The sequence below is a fragment of the Leguminivora glycinivorella genome, chromosome 20 (assembly GCF_023078275.1).
Source record: "Leguminivora glycinivorella isolate SPB_JAAS2020 chromosome 20, LegGlyc_1.1, whole genome shotgun sequence".
Classification (NCBI taxonomy): Eukaryota; Metazoa; Arthropoda; class Insecta; order Lepidoptera; family Tortricidae; genus Leguminivora; species Leguminivora glycinivorella.
Window position 1 is genome coordinate 16,745,270 of NC_062990.1, and position 23,060 is coordinate 16,768,329.

The 23,060-nt window shown below is 45.6% G+C and overlaps 3 protein-coding genes across 5 annotated transcripts in view; 1 reads left to right on the top strand and 2 right to left on the bottom strand.

Annotated features, from left to right (window-relative positions):
- The first annotated feature begins 615 nt into the window (after positions 1–615).
- LOC125237230 lies at positions 616–3,584 on the top strand. 2 transcript variants are annotated; one of them, XM_048144234.1, is made up of 5 exons: positions 616–876; positions 970–1,619; positions 1,728–1,871; positions 2,360–2,464; positions 3,271–3,584. In XM_048144234.1, the coding sequence occupies exons 1-5, from the start codon at positions 837–839 to the stop codon at positions 3,457–3,459; spliced, it is 1,128 nt and encodes a 375-aa protein (XP_048000191.1). In that variant the 5' UTR covers positions 616–836; the 3' UTR covers positions 3,460–3,584. The 2 variants fall into 2 exon arrangements, with proteins under 2 accessions (XP_048000191.1, XP_048000192.1); XM_048144235.1 differs by having other exon boundaries at positions 976–1,619.
- Positions 3,585–5,186: 1,602 nt separating this feature from the next.
- Positions 5,187–7,133, bottom strand: LOC125237219. 2 transcript variants are annotated; one of them, XM_048144221.1, is made up of 4 exons: positions 6,833–7,133; positions 6,297–6,372; positions 6,101–6,245; positions 5,187–5,987 (listed from the first exon to the last, which is right to left on the bottom strand). In XM_048144221.1, the coding sequence occupies exons 1-4, from the start codon at positions 6,912–6,914 to the stop codon at positions 5,241–5,243; spliced, it is 1,050 nt and encodes a 349-aa protein (XP_048000178.1). In that variant the 5' UTR covers positions 6,915–7,133; the 3' UTR covers positions 5,187–5,240. The 2 variants fall into 2 exon arrangements, with proteins under 2 accessions (XP_048000178.1, XP_048000177.1); XM_048144220.1 differs by having other exon boundaries at positions 6,297–6,384.
- A 1,655-nt stretch (positions 7,134–8,788) lies between these two features.
- Positions 8,789–23,060, bottom strand: part of LOC125236995 (protein IWS1 homolog) — a 33,234-nt gene continuing 18,962 nt past the window's right edge. The window contains exons 9-13 of the mRNA XM_048143908.1: positions 21,997–22,164; positions 21,202–21,364; positions 20,886–21,000; positions 18,498–18,609; positions 8,789–11,091 (exon numbers count right to left, since the gene is read on the bottom strand). Of these exons, the coding sequence (XP_047999865.1) occupies positions 10,966–11,091; positions 18,498–18,609; positions 20,886–21,000; positions 21,202–21,364; positions 21,997–22,164 (684 nt within the window). The 3' untranslated portion in view covers positions 8,789–10,965. The remainder of the gene's footprint in view (positions 11,092–18,497; positions 18,610–20,885; positions 21,001–21,201; positions 21,365–21,996; positions 22,165–23,060) is intronic.

Consider the following 23,060-nt stretch of genomic DNA (forward strand, 5'->3'; position numbering starts at 1 on the left):
TAGAATTATAATATTTTATAATATGTCCAAAAAATGTGTTGCTTAATACCGTTGACAAGTTTCAAAAAGCACATTATGAACCCCCAGCACGTTGTAGTGTAGCAAGCTGCAAGATTAACTAATCTAACTTTATTACTTTCAATTAGTTTGCAGGCGGCTAAACTTGCGCGGGAGTTAAAAGTAATTTGCTGCGCTACCTCGATATACAGGGTGGATTTTTAAATGGGTCAGGATAGTTATCTACTATGCCGCTAATTATGCCAGTATAGCTTCTACCCGCGACTTCGTTTGCTTAGAATAAGTGACCACGTCTACAAACTTCCACACTTCATTGAGAGAACATTGTATGTAGGTAATACCTATGTGTGTATTGAGTATGAAGTATGAAGGTTCATAAGGTTCCTTTATGTCTCTGCTCGGACCTCAAAGTACCTTCCTAGTAATGTTGACCTAAATCTGTTAGATATAACATCGGTTTAAGCGAAAAGAGGCAACAGACAGACGTAATTTTGGTAGAAATTTAGATATGCGTGCTATTGGAAACCGACTTGATAACATGTTTATGGCTTGTAGCATGTATATCGTTGGGCAACTGACTTTTGGCAACAACGGCGATCGTTTTATTTATGCGGTTGTTCAATCCAATCCTTCTTTACCCTTTCCTGACTTACTTATTTATAGTACTTCGGTAACTTATTTATAGTAATCAAGTACCTACTTAACACTAATGTGGTACCGGTTATTTATTATAAAGTCGCGATCTTTAGCAAAGGTTTAGCAATAAGCAAGTTAAGATTGAAAGTTTATTTGAAATGAGATTTGTGTTGGTCTAGTGAATGTTCTGGTTAATGCTGATATTCGTCCCTGCAGGTGCCGGTAAATACTTACAAATACAGCTGTGAATGTGAGTTAGGTAAGTAGATAGATCAATTTGAACTCATTCAAGCTTTATTACCTAACTTTTCACAGTTTCAGAAAATGCTTCCCAACCTCACCTAGAGGCTCAGGAGCAACACGGCGAAAATCCACCGCACGGGATCCAAGTCCCCACTGCCCCCTACCCAGAACTAAGGCACCCGCTCTTCCGCCGGGCGCACTACCAGCTCCCGCCGGCAGAGGACGCGGCTCGCGCCGCCAACGACTCTCGGAAGCAATACGAAGAACTATTCGGAAAAGACCCTCCTCTAGGGCCTTATCCCCCGCTGGCAGACCTCAAAGGTCACAAATTATCCCCACCTACAACACGGGGGTACCAATCGCCTAAAGAAGAAACCTGGGCATATCTAACACCGCGCGGACAAGGCATCCTAGATGGTTTAGCATTAGTGCCCCACTTGTTGAAGTCAAATACACCATTCAGACCGGGCCCAGGTCCGGGTAACCCACTAGGGGTGTCCGTGAACCCGTGGTACTTGCTCCCGGTGCCGACGTACCCCAGCTTTGCGCCACGGTTGCTGCAAGGCTACCGGCCCGGGCCGTGGAGCGCGGGGGCGGGGTCCGGCCGCGTGCCGACGCCGCTGGGCCCCTACCCGCCGCGGAGGCTGAGGCCGAGGCAGATGTTCCCGACAACGCAGGCTCAGACGATACCGGCACCACTGCGAGCTGTCGAGTATACAAAGGTAACCAAATAAGTCTGACTTCCTATTGTAAGAAAATACATTTTTGTAAAGTATATCTCGCGTTACATGCACGAACGCCAAATTCATCGAGTCTTTCGTCGGTTCCAGGTGACCGGCGGCTTGAACTCGCAGGAGAGAGGGCGCGGCTTCGAGCCGCTGGCGCCGACGCCGGACGCGCACGGCCAGTTCGGGCCGCTCGCGCCGCCCGCGCTGCGCAGCGCCGGGGGCCCGAACCAGCAGCCGCCGCCACACGTACACTTCATCACTACATATATGATTTTTGTCCGCTTTTCTAAGACAAAATGTATCTATAATTAACTTGATCTTAAAAATCGGACAGTGTTTAGGTATCTAATATATTATCACACCTTTCGTGGTGGATTCATGGAGTAGTTCGTAGTGTTCCAATATTGGGTCTAAACTGGGTCTATTGTCGAAAGAGGGGGAGAAGCATGGCTACTAGACTCACGTCTGAATTTCCCACAATAAGGCTGCCATTTACGTCGTAGGATTAATCAACCACGAGAACCCTCTCCGATTGTGCTGCCGATTCGCGAGAGCTCTATCGCGGCATTTTCTCATCTTTCGACTGTCAGCCTGTCACGGCAATCGAGTGCTAGTCGTGCGCCGAGTATACGCCGGGGTTTGCGATTGAGGGGGAGATCAGGTTTTCTTCCCACAGAAAACTGGTACTGTGTGTACAGTAGTATACACAGATGTCTATAATTTGCCACCCGCAGGTGACGGCCGACTTCTCCGGAGAGGGAATACGCTTTGTCTCGTTAATTTCCGAAGAGGAGACGCGGCCGACGTTCAAGATTCGAGGACTGCCGCGGTTTATGACCGTAAGTTCAAGGAATAAAAATGTAAAATTATTTTCTTATTTTGCATGTGCAACCGGAATGCGAATGTAGGTAGGTACTTCAACAATGAAATACTTCTGAAGGCCTGGAATAGATCAATAAATGTTATGTTCGTCCTATTAGCTCCATTAACCCTCCACAAGCTGTGGAGATTTTAGATAGGCATTAATGGCCTACCGATATTTCGGTTTATTTTTATTTTGTTTATTTTAGGGATAAAAAACAACTATACAATAACGGTTACAGTAGGCGGTACAGAAAGTATGAATTACAATATGTATAGTCAACAGCATTATCCACGGGTTACTTTAAGCAAAAAACAGGAACTGTCTTAAGATTTTGATTACAAGACAATTTCTTATTACTTATTAGCTTATTTATTACTAAAAAAATACAATTAAGGAAGGATTATACATAGGTACTACTAAAATAAATCTGTAAGGAGTGGGCGTTAACTTCGCTTTTTTGTGTACAAAAAGTAAAGAAACGAAAGGTAAGAGGTTGCGTTTTTAGATAGTTGTTATAAATTATATATATGTATTATTATGTATCTATCTATAGATTTAAGGGAACTTAAGGGTTTGAGTTTGAGCGGGTTCGACCCTAAAAATCAGGTTTTGGCAGAAGCCGCATGAGATTCCGTTTCGGTCCTGACGAACTGCAGAACCAGAAAAACAAGAATCGATATTTCTCATGTGGATACCTAACTGTTGTGTTGTTAGCAAATAAATTTAGAACTTTCTGATCTAGATCAGATCTTTAATAGTGATTTGTTTGATGAATAACAGGAATCAACGCCGCCATCGCCGCCTCCGCTGCTGGGAGACGAGGACCGGTTGCTGCAGGAGGCCGTGCCCGACTCGGAGGACCGGTCCAACTTCGAGGATCGGACACAGCCCTGCGCCAGTCAACAGGGGTGCAGGGCGCGCGCGGCGCAGCTGCAAAACGATGATGACAACACTTATATCGTCATCTGAGCCACTGCTAAGTCCTTTAACGTTTTATTTAAAATGATATTGAGATTTATATTATCTTTTTCTTCTGTGACAATTTGATATGTTTTCTTTGAAGAAGAACGACGTATTATTAAAGTACAATGTAATTTATTGAAATTAATTTCCATAGAGTACCTACCTAGTCCGTTAATTTTTTTTTTGATGAATACTTTTGCATGTTAAATTTTATCTTGTTATTTAATACATGTTAATTATAAGATGTAATGTTTTGAAAATAAGTGGCCCGCCGAGTTTCTTGCCGGTCCCATAGTGGATACCCCCCTCCCAACTGAGGGGGGACTGAAATCTTCTCGAGGCTGAGGCGTAGGGTTAGAGCTGGCGTAGCTTTATTTGACATTAATATGCGCATTGTAATATGCCTATTTACTTGAAAAATAAATATTTCATTTTCATTTTTTTTTTTTCATTAAAATAAGTTATTCAATAGCAGAAAATATAACATTTTTGTGTCTACACAAATACAAAATAACCGTTTGGGGCGTTGTTCAGTTTCTCCAAAAATGTTATGCCATTTTCCGTATCGTTTACGCTATCGAGTTTTGAAACGCCAAAAACTCTGAGTTGCACGATACTTGTACTCTTTTTGTTGGGAGCACAGAACTGTCTTAGATCTTTCGCCCGGACGTTTCGAGACACTTCTCTTCTTCCTAGCTTTTCTATCTCTAAACCTTATAGGTCGGCTGAAGACATAGGGCTAGGAAGTTTTCAGTATAGGTACTGTCATCTACAGCGCGTAAACCTAATAAGGGCGATAAATGAAACCAGGCATATAATTCAATATTGTTATCATTAATTAAGAGGTGTTTTTGAGTTTCTCTTAATTTTCACCCCATAATGAATTTTTGAAAAATTTCCCAGCAGCAATGTACTGTAAACGTGGTTGCGATGACAATCAATGACAACTGTCAACGAGCGTTTAACGCGAGTATGTTTGCATTACGTTGCGGCCCGAATTATTTTGTATGGATAAAAAAAATATTTCAATTTTAAGTAAAAGTTATCTAATTCAATTTTTATGTCCTATGCTCACCACCGTTAAGAGGTTCGCCCGTATTAGGTTTACACCCTGTATATAATACAGGTGACACAGTTTAGAGACTGCGTTAAATTGTTTTTTAATAAACGAAAACCTAAGAAGCGGGACTTTTATTCATAAAAGTAGTACATTTATAGAATAAAAGACATAAAATATCCCAGTAACCTAGTGCCGCAACAAGTACAAAGCCAGCCGGCGGGCACACCGGGCACAATGCCGATAATTGGCCCGCGGCCCACTTCGCGTCGCCGACTGTACGCTATATTATACTCGATACGGCAGATCTCGTGTATTGTTCTGGAGCTTTGTAACTACAAATGTATAAGTACTTAACGTTGTACGTATATTTATTTTGCAAAACACGCGAAAGGGTAATTTTAGGAAACGTAATTAACTTTTTTGTCGAAATGGAAAGCATTTTTGATTCCGAATAAATACTGCATTATCGCTGCCTGTAGTTTTATTTGAACAGTCATCTCAAGTTTTTAAATAATTCAGGATATGCAAAAGATTCAGGTCAACCCAGGGCGCACCAATCTTTAGGGTTAAATGCAAATTAAATATTCCAATGAAGTTTTCATAAATCATTTGACAAAAACTATAATTACTAAACAGATTACAAGAGTTTGGATTCTATTAAAACTCTGTCCTATAGAAATAGAAATATTTATTAAGTTAAAACACGTAAGTATAGTATAGTAGATAGCTACGGTGATAAAAGGGCTTCATCGGCCAACAGGTCCCTGTCCCTCCTCTCTGCAAACTTGTCGCCGTAACCGCCCCTTCCCAGAGCCCTCCGCCAGTCGGGCGCGTACTGGTCGCGCAGGGCGGCCGCGGGCGGCGGCGGCGGCGGCCGGTAGTCGCGCGGCGGCGGCGGCGGCTCCCGCGGCGGCTCCTCGTCCTCCTCCTCCTCCGCGCTCGCGCTCTCCTCGTAACTCTCGCTATTCCTGTCCTCCGCCGCCTCCTCGATGTTTACACCGCGCACATTGTTAGCTCTGAACTGCATCCCGTCGGGAACGTCGCCGTAGTTACTGAACCTATCTCTGTCATTATTTCTGTATGAATTCCCGTCGTTTCTATACGCGGATTGTCTGTACGGTATTCTATCCACGTATCGATACATGTCTTCCGTTCGATCGTTATCGTACTGTCTAGGTTTAGACTCTATTTCCATCCCCCCGAATTGCTCCTCCGAAGCCGCGCGCGCCCGGTCCGGAGGTCTCGCGAAGCCGATCTCCGCCGACATCCGAGGAACTATCCTCCCGTTAGGGTTCGGGGGAACTTTATATAGTTTGATTCCGTTTTTTTCGATGTAAGGATTTTCCTCCCCGTCGCTCCACCGCTTCCTCGCTCCCGAGATCCTATTGGACTGCATGTAGACGGGTCTGAGCGTGTCCTCCAAGTCGTAAAGATTGTCTAGAAAAGGTCTTCGCGGCGAATCCGGCCCGTCCAGCTGGAAGATAACGTTTTCATCAAGTCAAGTACACGTTTAGCGATCGAATAAGAGAGGTCAGGTGTCAGGTCCCTAACAAGAAGAGCAGTCTGTTCACCATTTGAACGGGTTACCTCGATGCCGAGCTCGTGCTGCGGGTCGCGCAGGTCGCGGCGCGAGATGCCGAGCTCCTGCGAGGGCGCGTCGTGCTGGCGGCTGCCGGCGGCGGCGGGCTGGCTGCTGGCGCCGCGCCCGGCGCCGCCCCGGCCGGCGGGCGCGTCGTGCTGGCGGCTGCCGGCGGCGGCGGGCTGGCTGCTGGCGCCGCGCCCGGCGGACGGCGGCCCGTAGTCGTAGCTGTCGCGGAGCAGGTCGCGCCGGAACCCTTCCAGCCACTTGGCGTTCACGTCTAGAAATACACCTACGGATGGAATCAAAAATAAGGGTTACTCGACGGCACGAGACGAGGAACTTGTATTATCATGGATGGATTGTATAAAGGACTCTTAGGGACGGTTGCATCGAACCGTCCGTCATCGTTAAAGCGTTCGTTAAAATTTATCATATGGGAAGTTCCATAGACGTCTGCTGCGTGACGAGTGTCTGTCAAATGTGGTTGATGCAACTGGCCCTTAGAACGTCCTTGGACGTGCGGTGTCTACGAGCGGCAATGATCGCTTACCATCAGGATTATCAGGACCTGTCTGCTCGTTTGACTCCTATTTCTTAAAAAAACTCATGATTATACCAGAGAAGTATAATTGTATAAAACAAATGAAAAACATAAACTACACCTAACCCTTACTACTCATTACCTATTTGTTTATTCTTTGTACTTACTAAAGTTTGAATAGTGTGTGTTTCCTTACCGCGCGTGGTCAGTACAGGGATCTCCATGACCGCGTTCACAGACGACACACAGAACACCAAAAGAACCCACTCGTCTGCCATCCCAAAAACTGTTCGTAATATTCCTGTGTATGTTGCGCAAAAGTTGGCGAGTTGACAACACCTGATATCAAAATCTTCCAGTGGGCAGCTATTACCTGTAGATACGATTTGTGTGCCAGAGCAAACTAGCCCAAATATTTCACCGTTATAAGTATCCGATTAAAATATTTATTTATCATATTTTTGGCAATGTTAGCCTTCCGTCGGGCATTGTTTTAAATTAGGCGTCGAGTAATACTCGTAAACGCGATAAGCCGCAATAATAAATTTTTAAAGTCAATTTCACCACCCAATATGAGGAAACAGCTCAAAATTTGGTTGTAAGTACTTTGCCACTCTTATGGATAAAATGTAACTTAAAACTGGAATAAATGTCATATACAAAGAAAAAGTGACCAAATGTTCAAAGCTGGCTTCGAACCAGCGTCCTCCGTTATCGCGACAGATGCCTGAACCACTCGGCCATTCGGACACGGTGGCAAGGGTCGAAATTTTCAAGTATATGACACCGAAGGCTTAAGGCGCCCCAATATATGGAGTCCTATAGATCATCCTATATACAAAATGGTTACGGGATTCCTCAAGGAAGTATTCTGGGACCTCTATTATTTTTAATGTATATTAATGATTTACCTGACTATTTATCACATGAATGTATTTTATTTGCAGATGACACATCAATTATAATTAAGGGTACTGATCTATTGACATATAATAATGACATAAATTTAACATTAGCTCAAACAATTAAGTGGCTTGAAGTTAATAATTTAAAGGTTAATATTAATAAAACAAATTATATTCAATTTCATACAGAACGTTTAATACCGCCAATTTTGAATGTACACTATAATAACGCTCCTATTGAAGAAGTTGAATGTACGAAATTTTTAGGGATAATGGTTGACTGTCATTGCAAATGGCGAGAACATGTAGAAAAAGTTTATGCAAAAATCAACAGTTTTGTGTTTGCCTTGAGACGAACTAGGCAGACAGTATCTACAGAAGCAGCTTTAATGGCATATCACGGTTATGTTAGCTCAGTTATTAGATACGGCCTAGTAATTTGGGGTAATTGTACACTAATAAATCTTATATTCATAGCTCAAAAACGATGTATCAGGAATATCTTTAATTTACGGCGAGGTGCATCGTGCCGGCCCTATTTCATACAACACAAAATTTTAACTGTTGCTTGTTTATATATATCTGAAGTCTGTATGTTTGTACATAAATATAAAGATCAATTCATAGAAACGCAGCAGATGAGCACTCGAAATGTTAGACAGCAATACAAACATAAATTGTATAGACCAGCTACAAAGCTAGAATTGTCGGCTAAAAATTCCTACATAATGTGTATTACAATTTATAATAAATTACCGTATGACATAAAAGAACAAAGAACTACAGCATTTAAGAAAATGATGAAAGCTTGGTTGTGTGAGAAATGTTTCTATAGTGTTGGCGAGTTTCTTAACAGATCATTATAGTAACGTAGGTATATTTAATGTATGCATGTGGTTACTTAGGTTAGCAAAAGATATTTGTACGCCAGTCTGTTGGCACAATGTGGAGATCTGTAGAAGTTACATATTGTAAATAGTTTTAAGACCATTTTTGTAAACCCACTATTGACAAATAAATTCATTCATTCATTCATTCATTCATATAATTATGGTCTTATGGGGAAAATGTAACTTTCGCATCAAGAGATAGTAGTTATTCGTTTTACAACGGGCAAAGTTTTTGAACCACACGCGATATCATTATCATTCCAATAATGAACCACGAGAGTTGTGGTTCAAAAAGTGAAATAATGAGCGTGGCGATGATTCAACACAAAGGTTATCAAACTTGAAATAAAACGACGCTTACAACTTACAAGTCATTTATTTATATACGCCTTACGTTATATTAAACTTTACACGCTCCGCCGCGCCCCGCGGCCCAGCTTACTCTATCACACCCTTCTTTACGTCTTCATTTTAATTGCTACGTCTAACCTCAAAACAATCATTTGTAGTCGACAAAACTGTCATCATCAAAGAAATTATATTTTGAGGTTAGAAACCAATAGACGTGCCTACGAGTGACTCGCATTTAGTCCCCTCTTTGACCTTCCTTCAAGGTCCACAAATGATCACATACCATACTAACTATCACAGTCCCTTTAAACCTCCTAAGGCCCAGCGTCCTAAATTCAAATCATAATAAAATTAATAAATTGGAACAGATGCATTTCTTTTATTTCGTTAAATTTTCAAACGAAATAGACTCTATTATCTTTACTAAAAGTTAAAATTGTAGTGGAAAATCTTCTTTGCTTCATTTACATGGGCCTTAGGAGAATGAATGGAACAGTCCAAAGATTGCACGCAAAATATTCAAAACAAAAGTTACATTTTGCAACAAAGCAACCTTTTTGTAACGAAGATCTAGTTTACAACACTAGAAGTATAATTCCACTGATCTCGTGCGGAGTATTTCCGAAATATCAAAAAGCACCCAAAATTATTGAAAGTGACATCTAGCGAATGTCAGAAATAATACTAATGGCGTCTAGTTTTATGACGATGACGCCAGTGTATGTACCGTCCGACAAAAGAGTCAATATTAGAAAAAGTGTCAACATCCTAGTGTTGTTTCTTTCTGCGTGTGAGAAAACGGGACAACACTACCATGTGTCTGGATGATTAAGGGCCACTTGCACCAACGAAAATGGTGGGTTTCCATTACCACCATTTTATATGGAATTTGACAGATGACAGTCCACTAACCCTGAGTTAAGTGGTCGGTGCAAGTGGGCCTTAGGAAGAAAATAAAAAAAATCATATCTCCAGAACCGTGACTCCTAGGACCAAGGTGCCAAGGACGAAATGGAAGGAAATGACACCACAAATCCCACACAAAATGTTGTAGGTTCACGTGCCAAACCCAAACACCCTGTATATGTAGAAACAAATATTGAAGCATTCCTTTATAAAAATCCACTTTTCATTTAGATAGTAATTGGGTTTTATAGGAAATCGATTCTTTGAACTCTGGGTGCGTGTCATCTCAATGTAAACCATAATAATATTGCAAAAAGGTTTTCTGTAATTACATATTCATAATAATCACGATATTGCATCAATAGCACTTTAATGAAAATAATAACTAAATAAAATAACTAAATAAAAATTGCGTAAATTCACGTTTTGAGAAATACTAGTACTTAAGCATTCATTTTTTTTACAAAAAATATGCCCTAAATAAAATCAAACTAAAAACTGCATCGCACGGCGCGCATTCCAACATTTGAATGTCAAAATTGATGTGACTTATGCTTATACAAACATCACCAAATATAAGAAAAAGCCTACCAGTGCTCGACAGTGTACCAGTAAATAAATATTTTCAATTTTATGTCATTGTTTAATAAATGTCTGAAGGGTGTCAACTATTGGTCATTGGCGTGTGTTGTATGTGCACTGGTACTTTTACCTTCTGCGTACATACAATTTCAACTTACGAACATACACTTGAGAACAGAGGTGTGTCCAGATGTTTGTGAGCACTTTAGCCGCTCTGAACTCTTTGGTGGCAAGTATATGCCATTGCACCCCACGTAAGGATAGTTTATAGCGCCACCTTGCGTACGGAGGAGCAGTCCCCAGAGTCCTCCGCGGGACAGTTTACAGCGCCATCTTACGTACGGTCACCGGCAAAAACATCCTACAAAAAGATGGCTGCAGAAATATCTGCCACGCTCTTATGGCTTTAGATATGATGAGAATAAGATTGTCTTCTTTTTGTGCGATGTTATGGCCGGTGACCGTCCATAGGGGCAATCCCTGTATAGTTTAGAGTGCCACCTCGTGTGCAATAAAATCCCTCGTCCTGTGTAGCTGTAGTGTAGTTTACATCGCCACCTAGCGTACACAAGGAGCAAAGTCCACAGTATGGTTTCCAGCGTCATCTTGCGTACACTAGAGCCTACTGTAAAAGTGTAGTTTAACAATTTATAGCGCCATCTACCGGTTGACGGGAGCAAAGTCCTCAGTATGGTTTAGAGCGCCATCTTGCGGCCCTCGATGGAGATCTCGACGGCGCGGCGCGAGCCGCTGCGCAGGCGCTTCTGGTCGATGAACCGCTTCATCTGCTTCTCGTACCGAGTCATCTTCTTCTTTGTTACCTGTACACAAGGAAAATATTACATTTATTCGCTTAAGGTCGCCCATATAATTCTTGCATCATGGATAGATTATTCGCACCTATTCAAACAATTTACAAGAGGACATAAGATATATTAGATGAAGAGGTGACATGGGTGGTGATGGGTGAGGTGAGGTGGTGAGGCCAACAAGCTGGCGAGGACTGGATGCAGGTGGCGATGGACCGCCAGGCGCGGAGGAACGGAGAGGCCTGTGTCCGAAGACGGGCTTTAAAGGCTGCTGCTATAGATTTTAAGGAAATTAAATAATAGGCACTGGTATCGTTGAGAAAACAAAATGTAATGAAGTCAATCAATAAAAATAGACAAAAGGACTATATGAAAAATCATAGACAATAAACTATAAAAAGGTAAAATGATATAAAAAGTTTGTGCAGTCTTGCACATTCTCCCCTTTTTTAAAGAGCAACGTGTATTTTCGCGAGCTTCTTGAGGGGTCTGCGAAACACCCCAGCAGCAGTGGCGACATCTGCCACTCTGATTATCCCGTCTCTGCCGGGGTATACGGCGGTGACACGACCCTTGGGCCAAGAGCCTCGAGGCAGGTTTGAATCACAAATTATTACGATGTCCCCAATCGCGATATTAGGCGGAGATCCTCCTCCTGTCCGTGGTGATAAGGAGGGAAGGTATTCCCTGACCCAGCGCTGCCAGAAGTGGTCGGCTAGCCTTACCGCCCTGCGCCACTTATTTCTGCTCAAGAGGTCGGCTTCGGTCAAAGTAGCGGGAATAGGGGGCCCAGACGGAGATGTGAGTATGAAATGCGACGGGGTCAACGCTTCGTCAGCATCAGAATCAAGTGAAACGTGCGTGAGTGGTCGTGTATTAAGAATGGCTTCAGCCTCCGCCAATAGTGTGCTCAGAACTTCATCTGAGGGAGCCTGTTCTCTTAGGGTTGTCTTCAGGGCTTCTTTAACGCTGCGAATTAAACGCTCCCATGCTCCGCCCATAAAAGGTGCTGCCGGAGGAATGAAACGCCAATTGATTGATTCATTAGCTGCATAATTTTCAACTGAGTTGCCGTAAAGAGCTTGTAACTCTCTGCTTGCCCCAACAAAGGCTGTTCCGTGGTCTGACCAGATCTCTTGCGGTGTGCCTCGACGAGCAATAAAACGGCGTAGACACATTATGGCCGCGTCTGTCGATAAACTATGTACCACTTCAAGATGTACGGCGCGGATGACGAGGCACGTAAATAGAGCAACGTAGCGTTTCTCTCTTCTTCGACCAACAGAAACGAGCACAGGCCCAAAGTAGTCAAGACCGACGAAGGAAAATGGTCTTTGATGATGAGCCAATCGGGACTCCGGTAGATCTCCCATTGGTGGCGTGAATGCCCTGGCGCGGTGAATTTTGCAAAACTGACATGCGTGGGTTACTGATCGGACAGCATTTCTGAGGCCCAATATCCAAAATCTTTGGTGGAGTTCGTACAGGACTTTTTCTTTGTTTGCGTGGCCAGCCTTTTGGTGGTATCTTGCTATAAGGAGGCGTATTGCTGGGTGCTTTCCGTCCAAGATCAGGGGTCGTTTAACTTCATCAGTGACGCCTGTTGCAGCTGCTATACGACTGAACATTCTGAGTTGGTCATTGTTATCTATGAATGGGGATAGTTTAAAAAGGCGGCTGCTTCGAGGCAACGGGTCTCCGTTCTTTACTCTCAAGATGTCCTCTTTGAAGGAATCAAGTTGACTCTGACGGAAAATATGGGTTTCGGCTAGACGGATATCGTTCGCAGTTATTCTTGGTTGGTTATTAGGGAGGTTCGCGGTACCAGGAGAGGATGTGCAAGGTGGATGGAAGGTACATAAGTGTCCTTCAAGACGAGGTAGGTTGAAGTTCGCGTCTCGTCTTCTCATACTACGCAATCGCAATAATGATATGAATTGATGCGCCTTTGCCGTTGCTCGCACCATTCTCAGCCATGAGCTGAAACGATATGGATCTGCAGAGATTGGTGCGGGCAGTTCAATTTCAGTGATCAGATGAATGACATTTTTAAACTCTTCACGTCCTAATCCACTAACATCAATTTGAGGTTCAGCGGGCCAGGACGAGGACAGGAGAAAGATAGGCCCTGAGATCCAGCGAGATTCTGGAGAGAGCACAAAACGTTTGACGCGTGTAGCGTCATCGGCTACGTTTAGGTCACTCGGTACCCAACGCCACTCACTAATATTTGTAAGCTCCAGTATCTCACCAACTCTGTGGGACACAAAGGGTTTAAGGGTACGCGCATCACTACGAAGCCAACCTAGCACAGTCATTGAGTCGCACCAGAAAACACGTCTCATTGGCTTCAACCGATGGGCTTCGCATATTGTCGTAGCGAGGCGCGCGGCCATTAGTGCACCTTGAAGTTCTAAACGAGGAATGGAGACAGGTTTAATTGGGGACACGCGCATTTTACTACAGATGAGGGAGAGTCTCACGTCACCATTTACATATAGAAAGCGCCAATAGGCCACAGCAGCATAGGCAGACTCACTCGCATCCGAAAACACATGTAACTCGCATCCCTCTACCTCGAGCTCGCTCAAGTTGTAGCGGCGTGGTATTCGCAAACTGGAAGTGGAGATCAGGTCTTGAAACCATAACTTCCACGCGGCGCTGTCACATTGAGAGAGCTCTTGATCCCAGTCTAAACCCTTGCGCCAAGCGTCTTGAAACATTATACGGCCACGAACGACGATTGGGGCAAGGATCCCAAGCGGATCGTAAATTTTCATCACGTGTACTAGAACCTCTCGTTTCGTTAACTTTTCAGGTAACACCGTATCTTTTTACACCTGTATTAAAACCAATCAGGTCGTTGAAGGGCTGCCATATAAGGCCCAGCGTGCGAACGGGCGTAGACAGGCGGCCCAATTCAACGTCTCCATTATTGGCGTGAGGTAATACCTCTAGCAAAGACTCTTTAGGCAACAACGAAAGCGCACTAGGATTATTCGACGTCCAGCCGCGCATCTCGAAGCCGGCATGCGCATGTACGGAATAAATATCAGCTGCCAGCCTAGCAGCTTTGTTGACGTCGTCTAAGCTAGTAATGCAATCGTCCATGTAATGGTCGTCGATGATTACTCGAGCCGCGTCGGGGTAAGTTTCCTGCCATTCTAAAGCGTTTTTATTTTTTATGTGTATGGCAGTGAATGGACTCGACGCGGCGCCAAAAATCATGGATGACATGCGGTATGTTCTAATCGGTTCACCGGGGGTATCTCGCCACAAAAATCTTTGCGCGTCTCTATCAGTTTCAATAATTTTGACTTGCGGAAACATTTCACGGATATCAGCGTTTAAAGCGACGGCGCCCTCACGAAAACGCATTAGAATGCCTAGCAAAGGTTGCAAAAGATCAGGGCCAGTCAATAACAAAGAGTTTAATGACACGCCGTGAGATTTTGCAGCTGCGTCGTGCACCGTTCGCAACTTATTAGGTTTATTGGGATTAATCACACCAAAATGAGGTAGATACCAAAGAGGACGTCCAGGGCCAGCACGTGATGAACATGGTTCAGCGTATTCTTTAGATAACATGTCATGAATATTGCGACGATAACGTTCCGCGTAGCAGGGGTCTTTAATCATTTTCTTTTCTAAGCTTACGAATCTGGACATTGCTAACTTATAGCTATCGGGAATATCCAGATTATCAGTCTTCCACAACAAGCCAACCTCATACCGGCCGCTCGGCAGACGGTGAGCAGTGTTCTCTAAAACTTGTATGGCACGCTCATCGTCAGCATTGCGGGCTTCCTTTTTAGATATACCGATTGCGTCGATCTTAAATTGTTCCCTGATAAGTTGTTCTAACATAAAACGATCACTCTCGACGTCAGGTTCACTTAATGAGATATGGTTGACAACGTCAACCCGCTTAGTCTTACTGCAACCGAAACCAAACAAAACCCAGCCAAGGGCAGTCAAAATAGCTGCAGGTTGTGTTTTGGTTCCTTTGCGCACGTCTGTGGGAATAGAGAGATGCCAATTGTCAAGACCTATTATCAGCATTGGTTTTACGTCTCCGTAGCAAAACTCGTCGGCTATATCTACTAGATGAGGGTATTTGCGTACACTATCTTGATACGCAAACTCACGCGCGGCGCCTAAACCATTAACTGACCTAGCCTTCTTAATGGAGTGAACTTCAGTTGAATGACGACCCTGTATATTAAAATTGACATACTGGACTTTAACGTCCTTGCCTAAACCGAGTACGCAATCTACGTGGATAAGCCTTTCAGACGTCTTGGCTCCAATTTGAGAAGATATTTCTGAGTCTATGTATGTTCCTGACGATCCGTCGTCTAATAAAGCAAATGTGTCAACGCTACCGGACGGTCCGGACACGGTGACAGAGACAATTTTCAACAACGGCCGCGCGGAAGGCTTCTTGGGCGATGAAGAGGTGGCATGCGTTAGAATGTCATGTTCCGAGTCGTCAGGCAGCGGAGTAGTCGCGGCTGCTCCGGTAGCGGCGCAGGCGGCGGGCGCGCTCACGCCGGACGTTGATGGCACTTGCTCGTCGTCGTCGTCCTCGAAGTCGTCGTCGGCGGCGTCGTCGTTGTCCTCGGCGTCGACGTGCGTGGTGACGACACGTTCAAATTTAGACCCGTGTAACAAATTATGATGACGCATTTCACAACCTACTACGCTACATACTTTTTTCATACATGAAGTTTTATTCTTATGGAAACCTTTTTTCAAACACCTATGGCATATTTTATTTTTCTTTATGAATTGCCACCTATCATTTATTGACATTTTGACAAACTTGTCACAATCCGATAAATCATGTTTATGTTGACATAATGAACAACTGTAGTCAGAATTATTATTTGAATTTTCAATGCTACTAGAGGAATGATCATTTTCAGCAATATTGTTAACTTTATCCCTATTACCTATCGGCCGAGGAATTAAGGCCGACGCCTGGTCAATATTGCCTCCAAATCTACACTGCAAGTCAACCTCGCGCGACAGGAAATCCGCAAACATTTCTATTTTTGAAGCGCTACCATTGCACGAATGAGCATAATCCAGCCACCGTGGACGCAACAGCGCTGGCAGTTTGCTCCATAGTGCTTGAAACAGCTCAGGCGAGCGTAAATGGTCGGGCTTATTTAACATGCGGATAACTTCAACGCAATTACGCACACGGCTTGCAAAAATCACTAAATCCTTACCGTCGTAGCTTACCTTAGGCAGGTTACGCACCGCTGCCACTTCATGCATGACGACGAGCTCGGGGCGACCGAAGCGCGCGTCGAGCGCGGCCACCACGGCGCCGGGGTCGCGCGCCGCCGCCAGCAGGCCCGCCACGGCCTCGCGCGCCGTCCCTTTCAGGGCGCGTGACAAGCGAGCTAAATTTTCACTAGGGGAAAAACTATCGGCTTTATTTTCGTAGATACGTTTTAAAGCTAACCAATCCAGGTACGACTTGCCGTCAAAGTTAGGTAAATCCGTCTTCGTTTGGTTTACTTTATTTATTAGCTTGTCGAGCGAATTTACTAAACGAGTCACTCCTCCGTCTTCAGGGCAATATTGCTCGTGAGAGTTTTTATTTGCCGCGGCACTCATGCCGTGCGGCTCTCTCGGTCCCAGTGGCTCGCGCTGGGCCGCAACATCGACAGACCTGAAAGGTGGGTTGGCGCTTAATAAATTTTGTTCAAAGGTATTAGGAATCATATTATTTACCCATTCCTGTACACTTGCACGACTACGCGTGCCATGACTTCCACGTCGGCTAGCGCCCGCCTCTATGGCGGCGAGACTGGCTTTCAGCTCGAGCTCGGCAACTTGGCGCTCGCGCTCCGCGGCACGTTCGGCCGCTTGGCGCTCGCGCTCCGCGGCCTGCCGCTCTCGTTCCCTTTCCATCTCAGCCAGACGGCGCGCATGTTGCGCCCTCGCCTCCAGCTGGCGCGCCACGATTGTAGAAGAGGAGCGTGACGAGACGGCGCTCGCCACGCGGGAAGGTGTCGGCGTCGCTCCGGGAGGGGCGGCGGCGGCGCCCTCGCCTCCTTGCAAGGGCGGAGCAGTATCCCTCACGGCGGCCTCACCGTCTCCCTTATGAGTTACACTCATTTTCGCACTTTTAGAGCGTGTTATCATTTACTTAACTTATCTTGTTTTATCTTACTTCACTTTACGGTAGAAAGACCAAATTTTAAGGAAATTAAATAATAGGCACTGGTATCGTTGAGAAAACAAAATGTAATGAAGTCAATCAATAAAAATAGACAAAAGGACTATATGAAAAATCATAGACAATAAACTATAAAAAGGTAAAATGATATAAAAAGTTTGTGCAGTCTTGCACAGGATTGATAATTAATGATGGTGTGTGTCTGACCTTGGACATCTCGATCTCGCAGGTGGACTTGGGCCTGACGACGTAGTCCTTGCTGGAGGGCGCCGGCACGCCACCCAGCCCGGAGCCTGCCACACACGACACAAGTGTACTACACGAGTGTAGTTCCGTGGTAGTGAGTACTGACCTTGGACATCTCGATCTCGCAGGTGGACTTGGGCCTGACGACGTAGTCCTTGCTGGAGGGCGCCGGCACGCCACCCAGCCCGGAGCCTGCCACACACGACACGAGTGTACTACACGAGTGTAGTTCCGTGGTAGTGAGTACTGACCTTGGACATCTCGATCTCGCAGGTGGACTTGGGCCTGACGACGTAGTCCTTGCTGGAGGGCGCCGGCACACCACCCAGCCCGGAGCCTGCCACACACGACACGAGTGTACTACACGAGTGTAGTTCCGTGGTAGTGAGTACTGACCTTGGACATCTCGATCTCGCAGGTGGACTTGGGCCTGACGACGTAGTCCTTGCTGGAGGGCGCCGGCACACCACCCAGCCCGGAGCCTGCCACACACGACACGAGTGTACTACACGAGTGTAGTTCCGTGGTAGTGAGTACTGACCTTGGACATCTCGATCTCGCAGGTGGACTTGGGCCTGACGACGTAGTCCTTGCTGGAGGGCGCCGGCACACCACCCAGCCCGGAGCCTGCCACACACGACACGAGTGTACTACACGAGTGTAGTTCCGTGGTAGTGAGTACTGACCTTGGACATCTCGATCTCGCAGGTGGACTTGGGCCTGACGACGTAGTCCTTGCTGGAGGGCGCCGGCACACCACCCAGCCCGGAGCCTGCCACACACGACACGAGTGTACTACACGAGTGTAGTTCCGTGGTAGTGAGTACTGACCTTGGACATCTCGATCTCGCAGGTGGACTTGGGCCTGACGACGTAGTCCTTGCTGGAGGGCGCCGGCACACCACCCAGCCCGGAGCCTGCCACACACGACACGAGTGTACTACACGAGTGTAGTTCCGTGGTAGTGAGTACTGACCTTGGACATCTCGATCTCGCAGGTGGACTTGGGCCTGACGACGTAGTCCTTGCTGGAGGGCGCCGGCACGCGCGCGCGCGCCACCCAGCCCGGGTCTCCGGGCCGCAGCGGCCTGCACACACGAGTTTACTTCTTGTTAGAGGACTGTTTCTTACAACGGGCTTATTTCTATTTTAAACTTTTAGGGGGTTTTGGGACTGTCGGTGGTAGGCTATTTTGAATTTAGATTCATATGAGAATATGTGTTTTTGATTATGTGGTACTGTCAACAAAATATGGGAACGTGGAACAGTGCCGCAAGACTGGAAAGATGCCTCCATTTGCAAGCTATATAAGGGCAAGGGCGAAATTTCTGACTGCAGCTCATACAGAGGCATCTCACTCCTGTCGACTGCCGGCAAGGTTCTTGCTCATGTAATAAATAAAAGATTGACCCTTCTTGCTGAAACACTGCTCCCAGAAACCCAATGTGGCTTCCGTCCAGGCAGAGGTACGGTAGATGCTGTCTTTGTTGTTAAACAAATCCAAGAGAAAAGTCTAGAGCAGCACCGTCCTCTGTTTATGTGCTTTGTCGATCTAGAAAAAGCGTTTGATCGTGTACCACGGGAGGCCCTTTGGGTTGTGCTAGGAAAAGTTGGCTGCCCTGTGAAGCTTGTTAACCTAATACGCCAATTCCATGATAACATGATGGCTACAGTCCGGCACGAAGAAAGCTTCTCAGACCCTTTCCTAGTCTCTTGCGGTGTGAAGCAAGGATGTGTCTTGGCGCCTACTTTGTTTGCGTTATACTTTGCTGCTGTGTTGACAGACGCAAGAAAAACCTGCAGTGGTCTTATGCAGATTAAATCCAGGACAGATAAATCCATTTTTGATCTCTCACGATTCAGGGCCAAACGGCGAGTAAGAGAACTTTCCATAATGGAAATGTTATACGCGGATGACGTTTGCCTTATGGCGGATTCGGCGGAGGCCCTTCAGTCATACGTGGATTCTCTTAACATATCGTGCCGACAGTTTGGCTTGGTTATAAGTGTGACGAAAACACAGGTGCTAGTGCAGCCACCTAGGGGCTGTCACTCAGAACACTCATGCATCAGACTGGATAACGAAGAGCTAAAAGAAGTGTCACACTTTAGGTACCTGGGAAGCAAGCTCCGGAACGACAATAGCCTAATGTCCGAAATACCGTCTAGGATATCCAGTGCAGCTGCAGCGTTTGGGAAACTGAATAACCGTGTTTGGCGATCACATGACATTAAGCTAACAACCAAAATGTTGGTCTATAAGGCCATAGTCATACCGACGCTTCTTTATGCCGCAGAAACCTGGTGCTGCTACAAAGCAGACATAAAAAAGCTGGACTCCTTCCATCTACGCTGCCTTCGCTCAATTCTGCGCATAAAGTGGCAGGACAAAATACCGAACACGGAGGTCCTCCGTCGCGCCAAGATGCCGGGTATCCAGGCACTCGTCATTAAGCACCGGTTGAGGTGGGGTGGCCACGTCGTACGCATGGACGATAGTAGATTACCCAAAGCGGTTTTCTATTCCGAACTCGCTGTCGGAAAGAGGAAACAGGGGGGTCAGTACCTACGCCACAAGGACGTCCTCAAGCGTCACCTAACCACTTGCGGCATACCGAGTGACTCCTGGGAGGAGATGGCGTTGCGTAGAACTGAATGGCGCGCAACTGTGCATAAAAAAGTTGAACAATACGAGCGGCAACGTTTAGAAGACCTGGATGCTAAACGCCATCTCCGTAAGACACGACCGAAGCCCTCGTATAGCTATACCTACAACCCCGCCGGCCAGCTTCATTGCGCAACCTGTGATCGCACTTTCAAAACCAAGTTTGGCTTCGCAAGCCACATCAGAGCGTTCCATGCTTCGGATCAATAACCGTTGGAGGAGTCGCCGTCGCCGGACACGGCGAGGAGGACTACTACTACTGTGCAATAGGGTAATTTGAGTTTACGTTCAAATGAACCGGAAACTATGGTATTAATAAAGACAATACACGCTTAGAAAATACACCCCTTATTTTATAAACAATTTTTTCCGTAAAATCTATTATAAATGTTGTAATAAAAGTTTTCATTCATCCTTCATCATATCTCGTCCAAACTCTGTGATCGCCCCGCTGTGGATGGGCGTCAGTCATACTAGCCACTGGACATTATCTCTTTTGATAACTTTAATTTCAGTTTACAAATAGGCAATTTTAAAATCAAGAGTGAACATGCATCACCTGGACGAATTCACTCCATCGTAGGTCACGTCTTTGCCTTTGACTAGTCTGTAGCCAAAGTAGCCCATTTATAAAAGATAAAATAAAAAATGAGTCCATTAACAGTGTTTCCTCCACGATGTAGTCGGCTCGGCACGTACTTCTCAGAGCGCTCCTCGTTGCGGGGCCGCTTGGCGGAGGGCCCGGGCTCGCTGTCCCTTCTCCTCGCGCCCGCCATGGCTTCGTCTCGCGCCTGGCGCTCCTCGCGGGTCATCGCTGTAACAGACAACAACATTTTAAAATCATCTCAAATACAATGCAGCCCGCTAGCCCAGCGTCCTGCCATCTAAAATACCGAGACGAGACGACTGACAGACGACAAGCGTTTCTATTTGTTGAAAAGATATTTCGGTAGACTATAAGTTTAACCTGTTCTGGATTGAGTCATCCCATCACGTTATCTATAACTATTTTTACCTTTAAAGTCAGTGGAGAGGTTGAAGATGGGGCGCGCCCACTCGGAGATGAGCCTGCCGGCGCGCTCGCGGTTGGCCTTGGTCTCCTTGGGGTGCTTGTAGAGGTACATCACCGCCTTGCCGATGCCGGACTGCTTCAGGAGGGACTTGTCTATCGACGGGAACTGGGACACAGAAGGCAAACACATGATCACCAACTTGCAAACACATCGTTCACAAGAAATTTTGTTTATGACCCAAATAGTAAAGTAAAATATCTCCTCTATTTACCGCAAATACTAATATGACAGTTATTTTTCTATCGAAATATTTTTTTGAAGATTTATCATTTCAGAACAAATTTGGTTCAAAACAGAGTAATATAGCGAATTATCAAAGTACGGACATTTTCAGGTATGGCATCATAATTTGGGGAAATCCTAATTCTTGTTTTTATTTATTGCGTGTGCTTTTTCTGAAGTTTTTATGTACTTACATCCTGCAGCAGCTTCAATATCGAGTCCCTGATGATCAGACAAGGTAAGTGCATTTTCTCATTATCCGATCCGATATCGGATGTAGAACCGATACCCCATACATTTAAGCCGCCATCTTGGATTTTTGCCTTTGAAATCCTTCCGACATTCGATATCGGATCGGATAATATGAAAACGCGTGCGTGCGTACATGCGTGCGTGCGTGTGTGTGTGTGTGTGTGTGTGTGTGTGTGTGTGTGTGTGTGTGTGTGTGTGTGTGTGTGTGTGTGTGTGTGTGTGTGTGTGTGTGTGTGTGTGTGTGCGTGTGTGTGTATACTCACGTCCTGCAGCAGCTTCAGTATGGAGTCCCGAATGAGCAGACAGGGCAGCGCGCGGTTGGGCATGGGCGCCAGCCAGTCGCACAGCACGTTGAGCGCGTTGTGCTCGAGGAAGGCGAGCTGCAAGTCCTTCTTGATGAGCTGCGACATGGCCGCCTTCAGCATCGACACCTGCGGGGAAATTACCTATTACTCCCTGTCTTCAACTGTTTACATTAACACGTTCCTTGTTCAGTGTTCCTGTGCACAAAAATATGAGTGTACATATAGGTAGACAAAACTCTGTAAGGTAAAAAATGTAGCAAGTTCTTTACGTATGCAGTTCCAATAGCAAATTTGGAAATATTAAAACATTATTTCTATCCGTAAATACAGCAAGTTACAGTTATTTCCACAGTCTAGCTGTGAGGCAGGAAGTTTCTGGACACAGTAAAGCACTGTCAATCATCAAATAGTGCAGATGAAATATTGACTTTCCTGAGGGCGGGCTGGTTCCTGCAGTGACGCCATTACCTTCCTGAGGGCGGGCTGGTTCCTGCAGTGACGCCATTACCTTCCTGAGGGCGGGCTGGTTCCTGCAGTGACGCCATTACCTTCCTGAGGGCGGGCTGGTTCCTGCAGTGACGCCATTACCTTCCTGAGGGCGGGCTGGTTCCTGCAGTGACGCCATTACCTTCCTGACGGCGGGCTGGTTCCTGCAGTGACGTCATTACCTTCCTAAGGGTGGGCTGCCCATATAACCATAATCGGTCGCCGTTCCTACGCAAATCGTCCTATTTTGTGTACACACAGGTCTTCGGGTCTCAATGCTTAGTCGCAGTACGGTCGACGTTTAGTCGAGGCGACCCAAATGGGGACGATTGTTAACAGGCACAAATGGTCACAGAAGTGACAGAAGTGTGCACTACGCGTGCACACATTGTTACCGTTTGGCGACTACTTTCCCAAAATCATTCGTTTTTTTCATTCTTTTCAAATGGCGACTGTCAGAGACGTCAAAGTAAAAAAGAAATAAAATCATTTGACATTAAAATGTAATGGCGTAAGAATTTGTTAAAGATAAATAT